Raw genomic sequence first — 19,937 nt, forward strand, 5'->3', positions numbered from 1 at the left:
ACATGGTGCCAGAGAAAACATCAAAATAAAAAGTCCTCTGAGAATATTTCACCTAAAAGCCTTTCCTTTTTCAAGTCTCTTTTTTGTTTTGTTCATTAAAGAACCGAATTTAGAGCAAGACATTATGACATTAATATGCACACCTCCTCTGTTAGCCCATCTGTTTAAAAACCACATTTCTTAAAATAGCTTGTTTAAAACTCACCAGATCAAATAAATAATATGGCATTACATTTCCTCTGCACCTCACCTGTAGTATTTAGCCCTCCGTCCATCTTCTATCACTTCTTCTGTTTCCGGGTCGCGGGGCTGCTGGAGCCAATTGTAGTATTTATGGTTAATTATAAATAATAGGCCTGGTTAGGATTACATAACTAATACAGGCTGACACTATAATTTATAGAACTGCTGATAAGAAGTTGCTCTCAAGCCATGAAAGTGCATAAACTTTGATATATTTCCACGAACTGCCTTTGTAGCCACAGGCACAGGTTAGTTAAAAGGGGCTTTATTTTGAAAGCGGAAGTGCTCTCCCTGCAGCTTGGCCAGCTTGACACTGGTGCCGTTCAGACTGCTGTCATTGACTGGGGTGTTGGACAGAAAGGCCAAATGATCCAGAGATCGGGGCGACGAGTCCAGCACAGCATGGACCGCTGCCCGCCATAGTTACCGTCATTTTTTAATTATTTTTTTTTTATTTTATTTTATTTTCACAGTGTAGCCTGTTTATCGGCTGAAAGTGTGTGTGTGTTTCTGTGTAAATATATATATTTTTTTTTTCTGTCACAACCGACAATGGATCGAGTGAAAAGCTCCATGCAGCAAGTACCCAACGCTATCCCCAAAGTGATCCGACGGACCGGAGGAGCCAACAGCCTGGAGCTGGAGAGGGAAAACTTTGAGAGGGGGCAGGTAAGGAGCGCATTAATGCGACGAAATGTTTTTACTTTGGAGCGTGGGATGAAGATCCGGACTGAGAGCCGGATGGTGGGAGGATGTCAGTCATGTCAGGCTGTGTGCTGCTAACTCAAACTAAACTATGTGTAGTGACAGTTTGACTGAAGTGAAGCTGCATTTAAGGAGCCAACAAAAATGGCACAACTCACTAACACTTTCTCTTGTGTTTTGATTATTAATATTATTTTCCATGTATTATTATACATTTTTTTGCATGTTTCGGCCATTTCTCCAGTTTTGACGCTTCCAGGGCTTGATCCAAATTATGACTATTTGACTGGTACTTTCCCTGATGTCTGCCTGTGATCAGCAGATACCAATGAGTCCAATGCACAACAAAAGAAGCGTTGAAATGTAGGTCAATGGCCTTTTGAATTCAGATAACTGTGTTGCTAGCCTATCTGCTGGATAAACCCAGACAACAGGGATGCAAGCTGATGCTTCGTTTGACAGTCTGTCAGGGTCTTCTATAGGCCTGTTGGTCTCAGGAGGATCAGTGATCTTCATGATGGTGATGGCCTAATGAGACCTGGTTTGTGACTTCTGCATTATAATAAGGCATAGGAGATAAGTAAAGAGTGGTTCATGTGGTTTTGAAATGTTTGGTTCTGATGTGATACTTGCAGATGAATAATGAATCGTGTAGTTACTTGGCATGAAGTGTTCTTTCTCTCTCCCAGTAAACATATGTATGTAGGTTGCTGTTAGGCTGTGGAGCCCACTGCTTCCTGCCTGGTGGTCTCCCCTCCCCTCTCCCCAGACCAGGCACAGCGGAGAGAAGGGGGGAGAAAGTAGGTCAGATGAATCAAGGCAGTCAAACTGCCATGGTAATGCAGCAACATGTTTCTCCCATTTACAGCAACCGCTAAATCGGACCGTATGGTCAACACCAGCCTAAATGTGCACAGCAGGTATTTGGTGATTCTGCATCTACATGGCCTATTATAGTTTAACTCCTCCCCAACCCATACCGCTCTGACACGGGACAGTTGCAGCATGGATTACAGACAGGGAGAGACGCATGCATGGCTTTATATGTCCCAAGCCAAGCCTGGTCAGTAGGTCACTGACTGATATCTCACACTTTGGAAGTGTGTCAAGGCAACACTGTAATATGTGTGCATAGTTTGTTCCCATGCCATGTCTGAGAATGCAGCTCTGATATCATGTGTTGTGGCAGCCGAAGTCAAAACAGAGGTAGAGGTATTTGTCCCAGCTCAGATTTTTATGCCTCTGCTCTGTTTGGACCCCTTGATCCATTTAAACAAATACAACTGCTTCTCAGTCAATCAGCTCACTGAGGGTGTAAGTATTCATGCAAGATAAAACAAGCCCCAGCCCTCATTTGTTGGAAGATATGGGTGTGCGAACATGACTGGCCTGCAGCATATTACTTGGCTGTTTTTGTTTTTTATCCTAATGGTTTCTCTTCTGTAAAGCTGGAACAGTAGGATTCATACTGGGCTCCAATAGTTTCAATTCCCTGATTAGGATTTGTTACAGCCATAATACCATGCAGACATTATTTATTTATATATTTATTTATTTTCGTGGTTGATTTTTGACTGGGGATCTGGGGCTGTGGCAGGCGTTGCAGGAATCAATGATTCTGCTGTCGACTTTACAGGAGATCAGTGAGAGATAATCTCATCTGATCTGTTGTGCTCTAAAGCTGCCTAAATCTGCTGGGTGGCTGGCTTTCACCTCCCCTATAGAAAACCGACTGTCTACCTGCATAGCTGTCTGTCTGCCTGTCTGTCCCCTTTTTCTCTTCATCTCCTGCTCATAAATATCTGATGCTTTTTATAAGGTAATTCTTTAAGCTATAGACTGATTTTATTGTGTCAGCTCCTTACTCAGAGAAGCCAGCCCAAAAAATGACACCTGTAGGAAGCACAAGGACTTGGTGAGAAGATTGAAGGATGACCTGTGATGTCGATTATTAAGTGTATGTCATCCTTCATATGTTCAACATGAAACCTGAGTTCAGTCTTTTCATTCACATGAATATGATCCCCTCAGACAGCAGCGTCTCCTGGTTTGACTTCAAAGGCATTGTTGTGTGAAAGACTGATTCTGAGAAGTGCTTGCCTATCTCTCTGCTGAGTTGGATAAACAACCAGGGTGTGTTCAAAACCCTCTGTGACATAGTGTCCACATCGGGTTATAAAAAGAACGAACTGGGGCGGCCACATAGCACACAGAGCTTGGTTTTAATGACATGTTTAGCCTCATAATAGCAGCTGACTCTTTAATTTAGAGTTTGGGGGGGATTTTATCTTTGGTGTGTTTGTCTTGGGCATCATTGCATGTTTTGGTGTACTACGGTGCTCTCAACTGCAATTGGAAAACCAATAAGTAAATAGTTAGTACTGGACACAAAGTGTTTTCTCATCTTTATTTTAAGGCTACAAAATGAATGCCAGAGATGTCATCTCTTTCCTGGATTTGAAAACAGTCTGTGAATTGTGAGGGGCCACAAGAGGTTTGTCATGTGAAAGCTGGTGTAGCTAGTGATCTCTGGACCAACAAGAACCACAATTAGTGCTTGTAGAAAACTTCTGGGACTCCAGTTCTTTGGCTGGGACACAGAAACTGAGCCACCATGTGACACCACACTTTATGTTACATAATTAGGGCCTTAAAATTAGACTGCCTGCCAGCCTCCTCCTCCTCTTTTAGTCTATACTTGTCTGCATGGTTGTTGCTCATGTCTGTATGTGTATTTGAGTCCATGCGTGTTTGGCAGCGATGGGTGAAAAAGTCCAGCACATGCAGGTGCAGCTGACGGATGGACTGAAGTGCCTGTGTGTTACCTCTGAACTGACACCAGCTGGCCTGTTGGTTTGGTCAGGTTTCCATTCATGCTGCCACACAACCTGTAACCAAGTCCACACTTTGATGCACAACTGTCTATTTTGACCATTTACATATTACTTTTAGAGTAATGTTTAAGTTTCACTGTTGTACTTGTCTCTTAAGACTACGTGTACAGACCCGTTCAACCGTTCAATGTTTTATCCATTTCTCTATTTATACTTTAAAATGTATGTTTTTTTTAATTCTTACCTTCAACTCTTCCTTTCCTTTTTTCAATGTATGCCTTAATTACATTAAATGATATTTCCAATTTATGCATGCTAATTTTCAGCCATTATTTATAACCATCTTTTCACATTTATGTGTTTCATCTAATATGCTAACATGCTAACTAGTTTTTATGAACTCTCGTAAATTTTCAGGATTAAAGATTTTCCTCAAAAGAGTTGAGTTATTCTTTATTCCCCCGACTAGTGGCTCTTTTTGCGCGTCCCAGGCATATACAGTGTGGGTAGACGTGCCTTAACGGTCACCCCTTGTCTCCCCGAGACTTGTTGTGGTCCTTTTTGGTGCCCCGGCAGCTGTGGAATTTGGGGGAGGAGAGGGGCCGTAGGCCTCGGGCACAGTCAGGAATCAGCCGTGTGGATGTAGACAAGCATTTTTTTTTTTAATCCCCCTGTCTCTCTGCCTCTTTCTCCTTTGTCTTTTGTCTTTAAGATTGCCTTGTTGCTCTCCCCTCCAACGCTTATTGTCTTTAGTCTGTCTTGACTTCTTTTATATCCTGGAATTTAAAATGCTGGGAAGTTATGAAGGGATATCCGCGTACATGCAGCAGACACACAGACAGGCAATGCATGAAAGCAAGACCATTAAAACCACTGAGGCAGCAGAAACAGCAGGCGGTGGTTTGTGGCCTCATTGCACTGGCTGGCTGTAGAATAATAGAGCTGGACATGAATGACAGGTCAGTAAGTGGAACAAAGTGCACAGATGAGTTCCTGGTGGCATTAACGATGGCTTTGATTTACAGATTGTTTTGGCAATCGCTTCTGTGTTTCACAGCAAAGTAAAGCAGAAAGAAGGAGAGACACGATAGAGAGTTGTTTTTGGTTCTTGTGCACACACAGGTCAAAAGTCGTTATAAAACCTACATCCTCAGTGTAAGTGTGTGGCATGCAAATTAGCCATGCTCTCACACTTCAACAGAGAGGCCTCATTTTTAATAGTCATTTAAATACGATACAGTCCTCAGCTATGTGACAACATGTATCCTATACAGACTGAGCCTGGGCTGCAGTTCCAGCACAAGCTGATAAACATCAATATTCAGTTTTTACGCCTGCCATGCAATCTCACATAGGTAAATAACACATCAGGTGAATTTAAAGGTTCAAGTCTCTAAAATAATTAAAGGCACATGAAAAAGATTGTGCTTCCCATAACATTGTAATGTGAAAGTTGCTTGAGGCAGAGGATTCTGCTTCAAATGAAAGGTTGATTTGTTATGAGCTCCAACAGCACATACAGACAATGAAGACTTAAACTTCAGTCTTACTGAGGAACTTCCTTTTTGAATAATGCATTAGATGCCAATCGTTCTTTGACTTGTATATGTACATGCCACAAACACCTACTTAAAAAAAAAAAAACTGGGCATTTCTATCTGCATTTTTATATAACTCCATAAAATTATGACCATGCCATAGCGCCAGAGTCAGCCTTGAGTCAAGCAAAGACACAGCAACATTCAAGGACTTTGACCTTTGTGCTCTGGTTTAAGCCTGTTTGCTCAACACAGATCATGGAAATGATTCAAAGGATGTTCCCATTAATCCTTTTTCTAACAGCAACTACCTTATTAAAATGAGAAAAAAGCACAACTGCACTAACTTGGCCATTCTACTGGACTTGTTTTTCTAAAGGACTTTAGGATTTAAAGGTTTATACCTACAATAGCTTTTGGAGAATACACCAGTTCAAATAACTTGGTGCATAATTTTCGCTCCTTTCCAACCATTCAGAGATCTGTGACAGTTGAGGAAAGAACATAGTAAGGATCATTAATGTGTAACTCAGTTTTGAAGAATTGATCTGAATGGAAAAACATGGCTGGGACAGATAACACAATGACATCACAAAACAAACAACCTGTTTGTTTTAAATTGCACTTTGCACCATGCACAAACTTAAACTTGTGTTTTATACACCTATGCATTAAAATGGGAAGTGGTTAGTTTACAGGTTGGTTGACTCCATTAAGAAGGGCAGGACTTCTCAGTGGCTGAGTGCAAACCCAGGCAGTGACAGAGTGGGACTTGTATGTGAGAAATGCTGTGTGGGGATGCCATCGGCGAAGGGCCCACGCCGTACCAGGAAGTGAAGAGTCATGTTGGAAAAGAGCCGGCATTGTCTGGAGACAGACAGTTTATGCTCAGCTGCCTGGAGGTATAATGCGCAGCCCCGATGGTGTAATGAGCAGCATATTGATTATTGCGGCTGGCCAGGCCTCGGGTGGTCAGCTGATGTCCTGCGGTTGTATAGAGAAGCCTTTTGGAAACAGTGGCCAGCATGAAGAAAAAAAAGAAGAAAACTTTAGTCTGATTGTTTCTAGATAGACCACCGTGACAAAAATAGCATTGTTAACCATACAAACCAAAACCGATTTATTTATGTAGAAATGTCTTCTTAAACCATATAATCTTTGTTTTAATTATCCACATGAATAATTCATGTTAAACAGCTCTTAAGGTGTCACCACATAATGTAACAAATGCAGTATATAACACCTTACTTTAGTTCAGTTTTAGTTGACTGAGAGATAAACTGCCTCACCACTTATTCTACCGGTACAAAGCTTACGATGGTCCGTTTTAGCAACACAATTTCTATTATTGACCTAATAGTTAGAGCGGTTGTCGTGCTGTATGTTAAAGTTACACAAGATCTGAGTTGGTCCACAAGTGTCCATCCACATCACACCTCAGGGTACACAAAGGCTATATATATATATATATATATATATGTGTGTGTGTGTGTGTGTGTATGTATATATATATATTTTTTTTTTGCAGGTGGTTTAAAAGTGCATTAACCTGCCATAAGACAGAGACATGACAGGACTCTGTCTTATTCTACTGTCATAATACTTTACAAACCCGGCTCTCTCTCATTCTGCCTTGCACACTGACTCACAAAACAGAACACAACAGACAGACAGTCTCAGAGAAACCAGATGGGGGCATCAGTTACCCAAAGTTGCTCTCGTGGTGTCTGGGACACTGAGATCATTGGAGCAGCACTGGACACTGAGCTTCCCTTAAAATTTCACCTTTGAGACCAGCTGTAGTCAAGGCTCTGTGTTTTTAATAAAGCACAATAACTCTGCTCACACTCAATAACCTATTACATAGTGACATATTTTGTTTGTGTGTGTGTGTGTGTTTGTGTTTCTAATGTGTGACAGCAGGATCCAGATCCTCTCATGTATATGACCTGTTAATGTTACAGTATTGATTCATTCATTCATCACTATGATCAGCCTCTTAGAAGGATGTTTGGCTTCAGCTGTTTCACCCAAAATGAACGAACAAATTCTATCTTGATCATCAATGAATTTTTCAAGCATGAATCCTGAAACTCTGTCTTGTGAAAACGAGGCCAGAGGATTTGTAAACACCTGATGACTTTATGGATCACTTAATCCCAAAAAAAACCCCCCAAAAACTACCAATGACTCACACTGTCTAATGAATGGAGTCTTCAGAGGAGACCCAGCTGTTTGCTTATTTCCTGGATAACCGCCCCCACCCCCTCCCTCAGGACCCCTGGCGGTCCTCGGACCCCAGCTTGAGAACCACCGGGCTTGAGCCGTCCTCCTCTGCGGGCTCCATGCTACCATTGTCTGCAGGAAGAGCGGGCTATTTGCAAAATAAAGGCATCCTCCTGCCTCGGTCTGAGCCGCTATGTGGGCTGAGACAGACGGACCGGAGCGGGCTGCGGTGAAATGAGCCGGGCTTTTCTGCGCTAGTCCCGGTTCTCAGCGTTTTTTCCCTGCCGGGCAGCCTCGGCTCCTCGGCGGTCGGATGCTGGAAGTCCTTGCCGATCAAGGAGCACACAGGGCCCGCAGAAAAAAGGGAGAAAGGACGCGGAAGGAAGGGAAGATAAGGGAGTGTTTTAATACCAAATTGGGACACATGTTGAGCTAACCTCCTCCCCCCCCCTCCGGCCCTTCTCCTCCCAAATGCATTTGTTGCCTCAATCGCCTTCCCGTTACTAATTACACGGCGCGAGGATAAATCCGGCGGACCGCTCCGATCTCCGGCTCCGATCTGCGGCTCCGAGTGGACCAACATGGATCTCAGTAAAATTGTAAGTGCCCAACAACCCATTAGAGATATTATTTTTAAAGAAAGTAACAGCAGCTGGAACACAGAGGATCTGCATGTTGTTGTTTTGTTTTTTGTTTTTGTTTTTTTTTTTTTTAATAGGTGGGGGTGGTGTCCACCAGAAGTCCTGTTGCACACACTCTTAAACACAAACACACACACACACACACACTCACACACGGGGTTTGCACCATTACGTGCAAGTTATGCTCAGTGCATGCAGGGACTTGCTGTCTGGTTGGATCACAGCTTAATGTGCTAATGGGAAGTTTGGGTTTTGTTGTGGAGAAGAAAGCACGAGGGTCTGAACAGTGTGACTCCTCAGCCAGTGGTCTGTAAACCGGGACACAGAGTCCTTGAAGACCAGGTCCACTAGGCCCGGGCTGTAGTTTACATCCACTCTTATTTAGAGACAGAGTCTCCAGGGTCAAAACTTTCCCTTTAGTGACTTGCAGACACGGAATTTTAATAAACCAGCAGTATTTATTCCTGTTTGCAGTAGGATTTGTGGTCTGGGAGCTTTAACTTTAAGTCTATTTTCGAGCCCAGGACTGATATGTCTGAGATGGGCTCCCCTGTTGGCCCCAGCTTTCTACTTTTCACTTGGCCAAGTCTCCACACACAGGTTAATGGGAAAAGTTCAGCATCTTAAATATGCCATGAGTTATATTGATGTCTGTTAGAAACAAACCCAAAGGAACACAGTGTGTTGATCTGTGACCGTTACTGTATTACAGACATTAAGGACACATCAGGGATTCATTCTAAGGTGGTATATGGTCTTAATCAGAAGACGATCAGTAGAAACTGTAGAACAGAGCGGATTTAATTCAATTAGACTTTTAAAGTCGCTACAATCTGAATCTTGTGTGATTTTGTGTGACTTAGTCTGCCTGTAGTCCTTCACAGTGGTCTTTAGTGTTCTGAGTGTACCAGAGCAGGTGCACACAGGCCAAAGCAACAACACTGGCCTTTCACTGCTAGCATGGATGGATGGATGGCTGTACTTTTAGCCCCTGTGTAGGTGTGGGGGATGGTGGGTGACATGAAAGGACACCCAGAGACCTTTTCTCCTCCAAAGCTCCAGAGGAAAGGGATTGTATGAGACGTGTGTGGAGGGTGTGCTTCAAGGACATTTTTAAAACAAATAGCAAACGTAAATAGTGTAGAGAAGCGACAGATCCAAACCGTTTGTCAGTGACGATTGCTCTCTGGTCCAAAGTTCATCAGAGCGTTGAAGTTCAGACATGGTGGAAGTGTAGTGATGGAGATTCTCCTCCAGAAGATTTACTTTCAGCAGTATTTTCAAAATTATTTCAGACAGGCCTGTTGCTGTCCATGTGAGAAAAAACTTCCCCAGGATGCTTCTCCATAACCTTCTTTCACTGTAGCTATATTTTGACTTTTTGGTACATGGCGAGGTGAATTGGTATGAAAATGGAGTCCAATTTACAAGAAGCAAGACTTCCCAGACCTGCTAGTCCCACACTGCAGAAAAGGTGGTGAAGCACAGTAGGGCTTAATGGACCCAAAAGGAACAAAAATTTAGAGGAAAAAATTTTATATACTGATATTGCACTGCAGGAGCACTTTGTGTTGCATTTAGAGTTCTACTCTTTCCTGGATTGGGGATAATTTTTTGAGACAATATCTTTGTGCTGTTTTATCAAAAGGTGACGCATAAGGAATTATTACTTCATCTAGGAGACATGTCTCAGATATTTTTGGTATCATTTTGGTGTGTCTCTTTTATTGTAATTCATGATATATACAAGCAGGAAACCTCAGAAAATGCTGCTCATAATGATGGCTGATGGCATCCAGCAAAGGTCACCAGCCTGAATCGTAATTGGGGAATTGATTCAGACTGTTATTGGCTGTCTGCGTAGACTATCACTATCACATTATTGTCTCAAGTGAAATCTTGATTTTTATTTTCCTCCACTAATTACCAAAAAATATAATTCAAAGATCAACTTTGGGTTGTATAAAAGAATTCATGCATCATTTCTCACTGCCATAAAATGAACTTCCAATGCACTACTTTTACAATTGTGGGATGGATTAATTGGTGTCAGATTACTAAACCAGCAATCATTAAGTCCTTCATAAAAATACACCAACGGGCATGCAGACATGTCCGTTGGTGTATTTTGCACATGCACTTCACGACCTCTTCACGAGTTCACAAGTCTTTCAGGAAGCTGAGCTTCACCAGTGACACTCCTTTACACGAGGTTGCAGAAAGCAAACTTAATAGGCTCATAAACCTGCCATGGGGATGTAGGCCTGTGAGTTTAATTATGCTAGAGCCAGGCCTTCACTGTGTGTGAGTCTTAAAACCAGCTGTTGCCCTCCACCTCTGCTCTAAGCAACAGAAGCCAGTGCTCTGAGGTCACACACACCAAAATATCCTCTGTTTTCATGCTTTCTATTGTATCACCAAAGGCCCGGTTAGTAATGGGATAGAAGACGCCTGGTGCTTTCTATGGAAGACAAACTCCCACTTCCAGTTTGAGAGGCTTGTACGCGACTCGTATAGCCGCCCTTCATTTTTCATGCTCTTGGTTGTTATTAGGTTGATAGATGCTGAGGCAGCATTCAAGGGCAGTGTCACCGTCACATATGAACAGAGGTTTAAATTGCAATGCCGATTCTATTGATTGATGATGATAGTGCAGGTCAGCCCAGAGTCATGAAGCCCACTCAATGCCATCCCTCTGAGTTTGTAATTCTGCTTTCTCACAGCCGGGTCTTTCCCTGTGTGTGTACTGGAGTACACAGGGAAAATAGCCTTCTAAAAACGTCCCATCTTTTCCACTACCTTCCTCTCCTCACTGACAGCCTGTTGTTTGTCCCAAGAGGTGTGGACTGACTGTTGTATGAAAGCGGATGTTCACGTCAGATGCCATCCAAAAATGGTTCTTAAACAAGCAACACAGATGGCTCTGTTCAGAGGAGAAACCTTTTGAATTGGGTGGAGTTACTTATGGAAAAATATTTTGGCCTAAATGCTTTTCCATTTATTATCAGAGTTCTGAAAGCATTTGCAAAAAGTGGCCTTTCATGCTGTTTTAACATGTGGTGAGAGAGAGAGCGTGTGATTGTGTAAAATGCTCTGCAGTAAAGTCACCTTCCGGTTTCCAATGTTCGTTTTTGGTCTTTCGTATTGAACTATGAGGGGAGTTGTGCTATTTTTAAGGAAACCTATTTTCAGTTTGTGAAATTTTCCTCAAACCTAATACCAAAGTGATTAATATAGAATAATCGGCTGATCTGATTTGAAAGGATTTGTTTTGGTCCTACACTGCAGCTCTTGTTGCCGTTGATTTCGGCAAATACTCTCCCATGGAAATCACCAAACGGCAGGAAGACAAAATAAACAACTAGCTGCAGATCAGAGTGAAGTATTTCACAGCCAAATATTTCCCTTAGAAGTTAGCAGAGACCAAAACAGAGCAAAAAGCGTAACCATCAAAACACAACATAGTAAGGAATTATTACAGTTTACTTACTTCCAGTTTCATATCCAAATAAAGTGGCTCAGATAATCTTCTCAAACTTTTTTTCTTTTTTCCAAAGCTGTTCATTTGTGTGTAATTAATCTGATTGTTAGTTTATGGTGCTCCATATTTTCAGAAATGTTACCTTGATCATACCGCTGTTAAATTTGGCAAATACGTTTTTTAAATAAGTGCTTGACAGAGCTGCGAAAAAGGGGGGAAAAAAAGTTTAAACTACTGCACTTTTCCTTGACGGACACCTGGGAGCATTTGGCAGGAAATGTGAGCACTACAGCAAGAATGAAACGTTTGACCGGACTGTCTGTCTCAGTCACCGCTTGTCTGGGTTGACTGAGCAAGGTTTTTAGCCGAAGGGAGAGTCGCGGCACTGGGCATTTTTCAGCAGGCAGGCAGGAAATGGCCAGCACAGGGTGTGCCAACACAGGAAACCTGACTGAGCGCCTGTGCCACCACCTCACCCCTCTCACCCCCCTTCCACCCCAGTGCCTTAGTCACAATGACCATGCCTCAACTCTTGCACCTCAGCATTACAGTGCCACTGCATTCGCAAACAGGCATTTCCCTGTTTTCAGTCCCCCCTCCCAGCTCACGATCTTGTTAACTTACCCTCCGTAAGTCTCAGCAGCAGTGTAGCTGCCTTCCTCTGTTATGGGACACCTGAATCATTATTCATTTTAAATTAGCAACACAAAGACAATTACAACTATGATGTATAATTAACAGCGCATTTCATCATCCCAAAGTGCATGAAAGAAAAAACAATAAATATTGGTATAATATAATACAGTACAATACAATATAACAATATAATATTGTTTTGATTTAGATTTCACCTTTGTGTAATATTTATGTGTATCTGTGCTTTTTCTTGCAAGTGCACTTGGGAGATAGTGTTCGCATGTGCAGTCTCCAAATGAGGGTTGTGGATAACATTGTTATCCTGTCATCTGTAATTTCCTGAATCATCAGCTAATCGAATGTCATATCAAAATTTGTTTGGATAGAAATATCCCTGGTGAAAAGTTCAACAAGATATGGGAGCATTTTGGATAGTCTGTCTCCCCAATGACCTTTAACGATTGCTAACCTTCCTGCATCCTGCCGTATTTTGTAAAGACCGCAAACGTCAGCGGCAAAGAGGTTGGTTTGACAATGATCTAAATTAGAGAAAAGCAGCAGATCCTCGTGTTTGAAAACCTGAGATCACAAACAGATTTTGCTTCAAAGATGACCGAATAATTGATTACCAAGCTAATTCCTCTTTAATTTTCTTTCAGTTAACTAATTAATGGGCTCATCTTTTCAGCTCCCTACAGTTACAGTGGGAAAAGCCTTCAGTCTGAGTATTTAATATATCATCTATATTGCTGAAGGGGATTTGTAGCATAATGCAAATTAAAAAAAAAAACAAAAACTGTCACCCTGAAGAAGCTTTTGAGACAAAGGGTGTACTTCTTTCCTAGAAAGGTTGAGAAGAAAGCAATGAAGAAATGATTTGAAAAAAGGGCTGCTCAGTCTGTCTGCAGACCATAATGACCGGGGCCAGATAGTCATTGTATAGTAACTAAGATTAATCACTCTTCTCCCATAATAACTCATCAGGGTCACACAAGGATACCTCCTCTGCCTCTACAACCACCACAGTTTAAATCCAGGGAGAACAAGTGTTTCCAAATTTACGCTGCCCCCATTCATTTGGCTCTGGCGGGGTTTTCCACATACATCTTCCCATGATTGAACACTTCCGGCTTCAAGTTCGTCCCATCATTAATGTTGATTTAAAATGTGTCGCAACTGACGCAAAAATATCCCACAGCACCAACTTTTTTCTCCTATGGCCATAGAGTGATAATGCAATGACAATGACATCTAGGTCTAACATGGAACTTACATTGCAGAGACAAGCATTAGGCATGAGTCAGATGCTTTTGCAGTCGGGTCAGAGGAGTCACTCAGGTTAGAGGCAGAGGATGAGGAAGGGAGTTGATGAGTGAAGGCTATTTCATTAGACGGAAGATGCTTCCTCTCTCTTTCTGGGCTCTGCACTCACCCTTCAGTGGACACAGCCAGGCTACGATCAGCATATCAATGCCCAGCTTTCTACAGAACGGCCGATTAGGGCTTGCCAGGTCCAACTTAACATGCTTTCAACACTGTATCAATAACACTTTGTTCAGAAGCAAAGCCGTGGAAAAAAATTTTTCCTTAGATAACTCGATTCAAAGAGGGGTTTTGTATTCAGCAGGGATGTAATTGAGTGAATACCATGATCATTGCTGTGTATAGTGATTAAAGTGAGGGAAAGGTGAAAGGAAAATACGAGGGAAGTAGTACAAAGGATGGGAGTGGAGGTTAGCCTGCTGCGGACATGGTGACGTAGGTTTCTGCCCAAATTAAGAAATCTAACAGCGAGTGACTGTACAATTTAAGACCATTCACCTCTGATCTCCTTACCTGATTTCATTTCTCATGGTTTCACTTTGTCAGCTGGTGTCAGTGGTGGCACCACAAGGAGCTAATAGGCCATTGATGTATCGATGCCAGCAAGCCGCCTCAAGCCATTGCCAGGAGTCCTAGGCAGCTGGCATTTTCATTCAACCCAAACACAAAGTACAAAGTCTCACTGTGGGCTAATTGGGTCATCCTCATGTGGGAACCAGTTGCATTTGGACTTTCTCAATCATCCTTTCATTTTAATGTGTGAGTGACAGAAAGAAAGGGGGATGGAAAATTAGCCAATACCACGCAATTACGGAAAACTCACTGATGATATTGATGATATCTTCATGTGACTTAGATGGGTAATTAACATCTATAACCAGCTGACTTCAGAAGCAGAAAAAATATCTGTTGAAGGGTAATTTGTTGTTGGGTTTTTTTTGTGTTTTATTTATTTTTTTATTTTTTTAACCACAGTATTGCTTGTACTGATGGCAACATGTGACAATGTCACCATTTCTAATTTTACAACCAGGGCAGTGACAGGAAATTACCAGAGTTACTTCCTTACTAGCTATTATATTGCAAATGTGAGCAGAATGTAAACAAAATGTTCACTGCATTTCGTTTAAATAGCTGCATATTCCTTTATGTCATCCCCCACAATACAAATCATTATTTTTCTGAACTCTGGGATCAAAACCTGAACCGTAACACCAGTCAGTTCCAAAAAGCTTTACTTTGGTATTCTTCAAAGGTTGACATAACCTACAAGCTGTTAAATTCTGACTGTAACAGCTCACTCTTGATTTTGAAGATAAAATACAAAATAACCCTAATTCTGCTTTCTGACTTTTTCAGACATTTTAAAAATCCATAATTACGTTAAAAGCTCTGGAAAAATTAGACAAATTGACCTTGAGCTAAGCCTCAAATTCAGTTAATTGTAGTTCAAAATATAAAGATTTTCATTCAAGACTGTGATGTGAGTGAAGCAAGAATTTACTTTAAAGTTTTGTATTTTCTTGACATTTGTGCAACTGTCTGTGTAGTTGTTGCGGAGTCTTTTGTATTTTAATACGGGCCCACTTTGTGCGGCATCTTTTTTGTGCTAGGTTAGTTGTCCCCTACAGAACAATCTAAAGACAATATGGAAGAAGAAGGTGGAGATGAACAAAAATGGATAACAGCCAGTATCCAGTCAAGTGCAATGTCCGACACCACAAATGTGCTTTGTGTGAAACACCGTAATCTCTACACAAAGTTAAACGAACATCTCTCCTACAAAACATTTCTACAATAAACTGAACTGAATAAATGAACTGAACCTGTGTTTATTTTACATACAAGTAATCAGAGAAACAGCGTCTCTGCGAAAGCATTAGCTTCTTAATGGTATTGATTTGTTCACCAGTGAGCCATGCGAACCGTGTTTAGCTTGACAGGAACTTCGTAATAACGGCAATGTTGGAAAATCTGATTTTATCAGAACTGATCAACATAAATCCACCTGTTTGTGACTTTTGTTGACAAGCCACAGGCAACTTTATTCATAAGCAGGAAGTGAAACTTCTTACAACCCAAAAGCTCCAATGTAACCTTTTCATTGTTGTCAAGATCAGAGGAAACAGACTGGACTTATCTCAGCTCTCCTCTGCAGACCCTGCACAAGACTGTGTGAACCCTGCTGTGTGTTGACCTTTACAGTGGTGCCACACACACACACACACACACACAGGCATGCACGCACGCACGCACAGCTAGAGCCCTTGGCTCAGGTTGTGCTGCTGATTCAACAGGACAGGTGTTGGACTTGTTGCTCCAGTGGTAATGTGTAGTCAATATCATGCATGTTTAATGACAGCCACAGGGGCATAGCCAGCCATCGTGTTTACATGCTGTGATGTCATACATACTTGATGACAGAAAGGTGGAAGGTGTGAACGTTAAACTCTGTGATGTTGAAAATAGCAGCTGGGTCATCATTCCTCCTGAACTTCCTTCTCTTATCCTAGCGCTGTCTGAACTTTAGTGAATTGCTCCTGTGACTTAATCTGAATTTTGCATGCCAATTAGATAAAACATTTGGCTGGTGATCACATTGAACATGTCACATTGTCACACAGTTTACACTGTGCTGGTGTGTGGACTGTTGTGTAATGTTTGGTGGAGAGCATAGGAGCTGAATTTTGAACCGGATTGTTTTTGTGTAATCCTACCTTTATTTTGAGCTATGTCTCTGAAGGGATTATGGTTGTAGATAAAATATTCTCTGGACCGAGTTTCCAGACATTGTAAATCCAAAACAGGCTTTGACACGCCTGTTTGTTGTTTGTTGTAAATATATAGAAGGCGGCAATGCCTTTTTTGGTAATTATATTTGTAGAGAGTTGGATTTGTGTCATCCTGATGACACTGGTATCGTCCAGTGCGCACAAGCTGCTGTTCCTTGGTTCTCTCCTTCAGTCCTGCCCCCTTCCCTCCTTCTCTTGGCCCACTCCTCCTCTTCCATCAATGATTTCTCATGGTGAACAGCTCACATACTGGAAGAGGAGGAGCACACTCAGGACATCTGTGGGAAGTGAGATTATGAAAGAGGCCTCCTGTCCTCTGCTGACCCCAGCCATCGCACTCTCAATTCATACTATGAAACCAAAGTGACAAAGTGATTGTTCCAGCTATGTTTTTTTTTTTTCCTTGTTTTGAGAAGATTGATAATGTTGTTTTCATTTTCCTTATGTAAGAAGTGATATGTCAGCCAGATGCTGCTCCAGAACACCTTGTTTTACAACCTTCTGAAACAGTTTAGACTCAAATAGTGCAGGCGTTAAAGCAGGAACATTTCACAGGCTTGTTTTCATGTTTATTTCATCACATTGCTTTCCTGTTTGGCTGCCTAACCTTGATGGGATCTAAATAAAACGTATATCAACAGGAACAATGCTGTCAGTGCTTCTAACAGCAAAGTCAAAGTCAAGGTCAAAGTCAGCTTTATTGTCAATGCCATGAGTACCTGACATACACAGACATTAAAATTACAGCGCTCCCCGAGGCCCACAGTGCACCAACAACAACATTAGTGCACAGCTAATGAATGAGATGCCTGCTGGGTTACTCAGTCAGATGATCCAGACTGAAATATCTTGACTTGTAATGGATCAATTGCCATGAAAACGTCTACAGACAATCATAATTCAAAGGGGAAGACTCTCACTGATCTTCATCCCTTGATCTTTTTTTTTTTTTTTTCTGTGAAATGTGTCTAAAACTTCAAAGTCAAAGTGTTGCCAGGTCTGAGGAGATCACGACTGTATGAGGAAAAAGAGTAGTACAAAGTCTGTTGTGTCTCTGGAGGAAGTTTTTAGTGATGGAGCTCGCTCTCTGATGCCTGCTGCTCATCGCCGCTTGAGGGTACCGTTCAAGGCGACATTATTTTCTATTAGCATAGCACTGTAATTTCCCTCCACAAACTGTGGACGGTGCTGTTGGATTCTGGGCAATGCGGCAGCCAGCGTCAGGTCACAATTTTAATTTCTCCTTTTTGATTAATCTAATTACATTCCTATCACCCTCGGCTGCCGGCCTACTTTGTGAGGAGTGCTAATGTAATGATGTTTAGACAAAAATACTGAAATGGTTGGTATAAATTTAAACACCTGCTCCTAACTAGCTGAAATTAATACAGTTTAGCTGAAAGCACCTAGCTTGGCTGCTAGCATGACTTAAGACTTATTTCATGATATACATTTTTTTTTTTTTTTTTTTCTGTTGGAATGACATTTTCTCTGTCAAAATAGTTTTCACAGCACAGACAGGTAATATTTGGAGCTCAATCATTTTCTCTGACGATAGTCCTATTGTTAATTATAATTTTTTGGCTCAGGTCAATTTGTTTATATCCTTGCTCCACACATTTTGCGATGGCAGGTCCTTCAATAGAGCCCAGAAACAAGCCGTTTTTTTCATGTGAGCATCGCTGGAGAGAGCACACACACTATTTTGACGCCTTCCTCACTCACGTGAACTTCTTGTGCCTTTTCCGCCTCGACTCTGGTTTGATATAAAGTGATGAACGTGTTGTGCAGGTGGGAGATGTAGATGCATATGTATTGTGTGTTGAGACAGCCATTTGCTTCTGAGGCAGCCAGGCTCCTCAAAAGCAGAGAGTAGCTGAGGCCTCTCGGCTGCTGCCTTGAATATCAACTCCAGAGAAAATGGGCCAGTCATCCTTTATTAAAAAACTTTTCTGCTTCCATACCCCAGGTGGTTACAAAAGGAGAAAGCAACTTTCTGAAAGGTGGGAGGGTGCCGGATTTTAAATGGAACACTTGACACTTGAAGGATTTTCCTTTTCTTTTTTTTTTCTGTATGCAGTGAGGAAAAAAAAAACCTGTGGGCTGATCTGTACTCGCTGTTTCTCTCCTCTGTTTTCCTCTGCCTTCCTTTTCCTCCTCTTCACAGGCTGTCAGCATCAATAAGGCCATCAACACACAGGAGGTCGCTGTCAAAGAGAAGCATGCCAGGAATATCCTCATATTGTCTGTGAGTGTGTCTGTGTGGGTGTGTGTATGTGGGTCTTTGTGCTGCTAAAGTGTCATGTTGGTGCAGGATCAACACAACAAACTTAGTGTAGCCCCATCATCTACATGTGGTCCTGCAGCAGAACTGATTAAGTCATGTGTGAAACAGACATAGAGGAGCACTGTTTGAAGGAGGCTTTTTTTTTCTCCCATTTATGTTTAATCGTAATTTCACAAAGCAGTAGTCTAAAATCCCAAAATGAGGAGAATGTTTATCCAGTATGTGTAAAGTTCATTATTTTTGCTTTCCATTATGTTGCTCATTTTTAAAATGAGGTCTGCAGAATTATTTGTGAAAAAATCATGAGATTTAAAATAAACATCTGCAGTGCACACACTGAATTGTTTAGCCATACTTTTCATGTGTTTTTCTCACTTAGTACAAAATTCTATCCCTCAGCAGTTTTTTGACCTTAATTTTAATAAACAAAATTATTCTGTGAGCTGTAGAGTTTCATGAAGACCAAGTTTAAACTGCAGAAATCATTGACTTCTCGCAGAAAACGACAGATTTTGGCAATATGGGAGACATAAATCTTGACTTAAAAAAAAACAAAAAAACAAAAACTGTACGCTTCTATAAAAGGGTGAGGGTTGGTTTGAAAGGATTTCCTTCAGTCCAGATGTGAACATTGAGCCTGTTATCCTTGACTGCCTTTGTCACCCTGCATCTTGGGTACCCATCATGAGAAAGGTGCACACACTTTCTGGGCAGCGGTCAACCGGCTTCCTCTCTCCAGCAACGCGGTGCTCTGCTGGAAGTTCTGTCACGTCTTCCACAAGTTGCTACGAGACGGACATCCGAACGTACGTCATCACAGCACAAATCAGACTCTGGCTTCTTGTCTGCTCCACTGGAGCTTTGTCTCTGCTTAACACAATGTGTCTACACAGCGGTCCAAGCAACACTGTTACACTTGATAATTATACTTCATCAGATCTTTTTGTACGTGTGAGTTCTTCTCCCTGTTTGCTCTTCCACTTCCTCCCTCTGTTTCTACTATTGTCCCTCCAGGTGATAAAGGACTCCATGAGGAACAAAGCTGATTTAACTGATATGAGCAGGATGTGGGTAAGGACACAGAGACTATTTTGTTAATGTGGCCACATCACAGATTGTATAGAGATGAGTCTAAAGGAGTACAACATCGTGCCGTTGCTATTGGGGACTGTATTTTCATAAAATGCAGCCGAATAGCAGACTGAAACATGAAATATTGGAATTTTTTTTT

The 19,937-nt window shown here is 41.7% G+C and overlaps 1 protein-coding gene across 2 annotated transcripts in view; it reads left to right on the forward strand.

The window, feature by feature from the left end:
* The first annotated feature begins 606 nt into the window (after positions 1-606).
* The window catches only part of hip1 (huntingtin interacting protein 1), a 39,387-nt gene continuing 20,056 nt past the window's right edge, over positions 607-19,937 (forward strand). The window contains exons 1-4 of one of the 2 annotated variants that reach the window (XM_029517536.1): positions 607-912; positions 18,587-18,650; positions 19,370-19,512; positions 19,721-19,777. In XM_029517536.1, coding sequence (XP_029373396.1) covers positions 796-912; positions 18,587-18,650; positions 19,370-19,512; positions 19,721-19,777 — 381 coding nt within the window. In that variant the 5' untranslated portion in view covers positions 607-795. Of the gene's footprint in view, positions 913-7,679; positions 8,146-18,586; positions 18,651-19,369; positions 19,513-19,720; positions 19,778-19,937 lie in introns of those variants that run through there. The other variant, XM_029517537.1, reaches the window with a different exon arrangement.

This window comes from Echeneis naucrates, chromosome 13 (genome assembly GCF_900963305.1).
Source record: "Echeneis naucrates chromosome 13, fEcheNa1.1, whole genome shotgun sequence".
Classification (NCBI taxonomy): Eukaryota; Metazoa; Chordata; class Actinopteri; order Carangiformes; family Echeneidae; genus Echeneis; species Echeneis naucrates.